The sequence below is a fragment of the Frieseomelitta varia genome, unplaced genomic scaffold (assembly GCF_011392965.1).
Source record: "Frieseomelitta varia isolate USP_RPSP 00005682 unplaced genomic scaffold, Fvar_1.2 scaffold_182, whole genome shotgun sequence".
In the NCBI taxonomy this organism is placed as follows: Eukaryota; Metazoa; Arthropoda; class Insecta; order Hymenoptera; family Apidae; genus Frieseomelitta; species Frieseomelitta varia.
Window position 1 is genome coordinate 1,473,787 of NW_025109550.1, and position 5,306 is coordinate 1,479,092.

The following is a 5,306-nucleotide window of genomic DNA, read 5'->3' on the forward strand; positions in this document are numbered from 1 at the left end:
ATTAACAACGATTAATCTTCCAACTTGTTTTTAAATTTTCGTCAAATTTAAATTAGGATAGAAAACTGCGAGACCAAGTAAGAAACTAAGAGCATTGAAAATGATCGAAAGTACCTACTTGTGAAAGTACCTACTGATTGTGAGAGGGGCGGTTAGGTTAAGTCGCGAGAATGTACGAGACGCTATAAAACGCAGTTCACGGAAAGACTCTGCCGAAGAAGGATCATTGAGAGGGTACTATGGCGTACTTACTAGAGAACGCGATAACAACCGGCGTACCGACCGGTTCCTCGGTTTCCCAACTCGGCTGAGAAACAGTTGGCTCCCTGATTGGTCATCTGTGTGTGATCGAGCGCCCCCGTTACACATCGACGTCCTGCCGAACAACAACACGCGTTCTCCGTTTCTCTGTCCACAGGTTTCCGCGCGGTCAAACGGCCCGTGAAAATCTTCTAAATCAATTTCTGCGCCGGCATTTATCGAGCCGCGTCCCTCAATCTCGCTGGATTTAGGACGAAAACGAATGACCTTCGACGGCGAGGATCGATAGGCGTTCCTACGCGGATATCGGGCTCCTGCATTTGTCTCCGTAGGAGGTAAAACGTCGATCGAAACTCGATTCCGTGATCCCCGCCCGTGGGGGGGTTTTCTCCTTATACCCTCGTGGTTTAACATCCTTAACCGTAATTTTCTTGATTGCCCCCTCACGTTATCGCACGACCACCATTGTAACCACCGATATGTTTCATGTGTCGAAAGTTGGCTGTTCTGTGAAATATGTACAAATACGACGTGCTTAACATGCTCATTGCTGATTGGATCTTGGATTTCTTTTATACTTTCGTATCATTTTAGTTACACTGTTAACTGAATCGTCCCTTTGACTACGAGCGACCTACACTGAGAACTACGTTAAACCAATATTATTTCTTTATTTGAAATTCTGTATCGAACATGTTGGTACACATACTAAAAATTGAACAGCAACTCTGAGCTATATTTCGTAATATACCTAATAATCTAGTAAAATATGATACAATTCGAAATATGGGTCAATGTATAATCCTACATCAAATTTCTTACATTCGTAATGCAATCTCCCTTCTTCCGTTATGTTTTCTACACACTACGGACACTCTTTTTGTGATTAATTTGTTATTAATTTATTACACTTTTTCATTTTAAGGGTATTAAATGAAATAATAAAATAATAACGTTTAAATAATATATGACTAACGGAAAATGCAATTGTTGAATCGGAATTCATCGTTATCCAAGATCTTTTTGTTGCAATTATTGTCAATAATATAGGCGCCAAAAGTAGACAAGGGGTTGACCAGACATTTCTAGAATCATAGAACTAACAATTAATTGATAGATCGATGTTTAAAGTTCTTTGCTTATACAGTGGCACAACCGAGTAAAGGGTAATTCCATGTGAAGAAAAAAATGAGAACAAAATCTTTTCGTTACAGACTTTTCGTTTTCCAGAAAATCGAGTTTGAAAATTTACCAAGTATATTCTTGAATTTAGCTAATGCTTGACGTGATAGAAAGGAGTAATTAACATAGCCATTGGAGGTTACTTAGGGATAAAATATTTTTGCGAGATGTCTCTCGTTTTCGAGAAGCTCGAGTTTGAAAATTTGTCAATTTTCAACGAAACGTATTCAAAGCCTATTTTCTCGACTTCTCCACATTTCGTTCTATCCTTCCCGCTTATTTTCAGGCACAGAGTATCATCGCGCCTGTTCAGTACTGAATTGACTATACATACATACTTGATAAATTTTCAAGCCCGAAGCGAAGGTTCTCGTGAAAAAAATGTTGTTCTTTCTTTTTCACTTTGTATGTTTCGTACACATAATAATTCGAACATCATTATACAAATCGTTGATGAATTACTATTTCTACGAAACGAAGGGAATCTCCTAATAGTCCCATTACCTCGTCCCGCACGCTGGTCCCAGATGTCACGTGACCCACGCCGCAGGGAGCGCCCTCCGCGATCGAAACGAGCCCCTGCCAAAAAGCTCCGTCCGACGGAGATTTAATTAAGAATTCTTCAAACTAGACATCGGACGATGGTTTCGCGCGGCCTCGCTTCTCCGCCTCGGCGATATATCTGAGGAATCAACGTCGCTGCCAGAAAACGAAACGTCGGGACACGACGGCGCAGCCGAGTGTCAAAGAGGAACGACAGGAGGAGGAAGACGGTTTTCGAACGGTTCGCGTTTCGAGTCGGTAGCACGAGGGGAACGAGATCCAGCAGCAGCAGCAACAGCGCGTCTCGGGGCTGGTCCCTCTCGGCACCGGGCAAAGCATTCCTTACACGTCAGAATTTCACGATGATCCACCGACCGTCGACTCTGTTAAAGAGAGAATCGAGCGGACAAGAGAAGGAGAGAAAGGTCAGCGGGATACTTCGACGAATGGGGCTACTGGTCTCTCCGCGCGAGCGGAGGACCTCCGAAAACTCCCGGTCTCCCGGTGATTCGCTCCTTCGTCAGAAAGTCGTCTCCGCGCTCCTGTACGCTCGTAACAGCGTGAGTTTCTCGTCTCTCTGCCTCTATGGCCGCTACACGTCCGTACAAATTTCAGCGGCGTTTCGTCGGATCGCGCGTAAAAAAACTGCGCTGCAAGCAAGAAGTGAAAAAGAAAGAAAGAGAGAGAGAGAGAGAGAGAGAAAGAAAGAGGCCAACGGAAGGCGATCGACTCAACTCGGTCTGCAACGATCTGAAATTTAAATCGCTGACGGAGAGCCCCGTGGTTGGATCCTGCGAACGACGTTTCAGATCGACGCTAATCGATATTCGTCGAGAAAGATTTTCTGGTTAAAAGTGTTCGGTAGAGTGGCGTTGATAGACCGGAGGATTCGAATTCGAGGCGGAAAATTAGGGAAGCATCGGATCGTTCGACTTTGAAAAGAAAGAAGGCCCAAGGTTCCTTAAAAATCCGGTATATAGTTTAAAAGAGTCGCGAAATGAAAATTGAGCAAAAAATTTCTGAATAAGGAACGAGCACTGTTGTTAGCGCAAGGATATTAAAAATTCCTCGTTGGTTAATCGTGGTTTAATTTATATTTTTACGTTGGACGTTCCTCTGAATGGTTCCCTTTAATATTTACCAGATCGAGACTCGTTGTCAAAAGCATCGCCTAGGTCAAGACTATCACTGACAAACCGACTACATTTGCCGTCATTTAGAAACAATCGTTTAATTTCACAGTTAGATGACCTACAGCAGAGCAATTAAACGGCTCGTTTTTTTAATCTGATTAGATTGAACTAGCCCGTTCTAACAGAAACAGCCTCGCGGGAAGTAGAATTTTCAACACGTACAGAAACGGCTTAATTCTCAATCGATCGAGAAACGATCTAATTTTCATCGAGTAATCAACATCGTCAAGATGCAAGTTACGATTTTAAGAATCGTTGAACCTTTCAATCTCAATCTTGAAAGTTTTTCGCCAAGTTAGTAGTTCGTTAGTAGTTTAACTACCAAAATTGTTTTGATTGAAAAGGCAACTTTCGATTGAACAAGGCAAGTTCACATGTGATATTACTCAAAAGCCAAACTCGACAGTAGACGGCCAATACAGCCACGAGTAAGTGCAACGTTTATATTGACATTATATATCGTGGTGTAACACAACAAATACACTGAGTATATTTTGCGTGACAATTGTAGATCGTCGCAAAGTTACCTTCCAAAATTAATCTTCCAAAAAACGAATGACACAGTATCGTCTCAATTAAAAATCCTCGGAGACTCTTTTTTTTAACGGTTTCGAGCACCACTACTTCGAAAATTACATTTAGTAACTGAACATGTCTCGAACGAGTATCTATTTTAAAAAAGCAGTAACTGAACAATGAAATCAGCGTTTTTCAGAACTAAAATATATTAACATTTAATATTTTAAAATATACTTTAGTATACACCCTGCTTTGCACGTCCAGTAAAAAAGATTTGAAAATAATAAATTTTTTTATAACGAAAAAATCAAGATTCTATTTTATCTATAATTTGTCTTTGAACATATAGTATTCATAAACAAATATTCGAGAAAATCTGTTAACATTTACTTGGGAAAACTTATCAAAAATACGATTTTTTGAATATATTGTTTAAACGAAAGGTTTTTTTACAAAATGGTATACACCATTAAATTCGTTGTTGAAAAAACACTAATTTCATCAATTACACAAAAACGGTATCTTCAATAATTACCAATAAGAGATATTTGACAAAATATGTTTTACACCCCCAACTATGAGGGTAGTTTTCACCTCTTCAGTGTCGAAGAACATTGCCGATAAAAAAACAAATACAGGTCAAAAATATTTTTCTGAAAACTGCATTCGTGTCAAATTTCATCAAAAATCGGCGATTCCGATTTCGGTATGTTCCCTCGTTAGTGTGGCAGAAACGAAAAATCAAGCGAAGTAGAAAACTCTGCAAGGAAGTAACGTCATATCGGTCTCGCTTCTCGCAATTTCACTTTCCGCTATTGTCACTATGGGGCCCGGCGTATACGGCGTGAACGCGGCATAAAAGGCACGCAAAAGCCCGAGGGTAAAGAGGATAAGCAGCTTCTCTCTCTCCATATTCCATATAGCAATATGGACGCGTCCGTAGAATATGACAACAAGATCGGTCAGAGCAGTGACAGGGGTGTGCTTTCGAGAGTGCGTTCGTATGCGCGTGTGGAGCATTCTCGTGGCAGGGGAGAGCGAAAGACGCGAGGAACGAGCGCCAACTTCGCCCGGAAAGAAAGAGAAAACCGAGCGGACGCGGACGCGGACAGACAGACCACCCCGTTTGCCGGCGATCATGTCCCGATCACGTAAACTAGCCGCCCCCTCATCCATCATGCCTTCGTCGTACATTGTCATGTGTGATCAGACCGATCTCCTTTTTCTTCCAGTACCTTCTTCCTCCTCCTTCCTCTCTTCGTCCTCGCCGTCCTCGTCCTCCTCCTCCTCGTTCAAAACGCGCCGGTTCTCCTCTCGCGTGTTCTCCATCTTGTTCCACCAACGTCTTGGGCGTCTCTCGCGGGCCCAATCTTTCCTCTGCAAATTGGCAGGGGAAAATAAACCGCGAGGAACGCTCGAGGCCGACGTAAACGTACCGATCAGGGGTGGCCAAGGTCTCAAGATTCGTAATTAAAGTCAATATCTTCTCCAGTTGTTGGCCGGATCGTTCTCCATGTTGCTTGCACTAGAGAAGGTTTTTCTTTTTCTTTTTTTTTTTTTTTTTTTTTTTTTTGTACGAGCTTCGTCACTCGATGAACGGATTTTTTT

The 5,306-nt window shown here is 42.0% G+C and overlaps 1 protein-coding gene across 1 annotated transcript in view; it reads right to left on the reverse strand.

Moving 5' to 3' along the window:
• Positions 1-758, reverse strand: part of LOC122538895 — a 3,372-nt gene extending 2,614 nt beyond the window's left edge. The window contains exon 1 of the mRNA XM_043673386.1: positions 253-758. Within this exon, the coding sequence (XP_043529321.1) occupies positions 253-675 (423 nt within the window). The 5' untranslated portion in view covers positions 676-758. The remainder of the gene's footprint in view (positions 1-252) is intronic.
• Between the last annotated feature and the right edge of the window lie 4,548 nt (positions 759-5,306).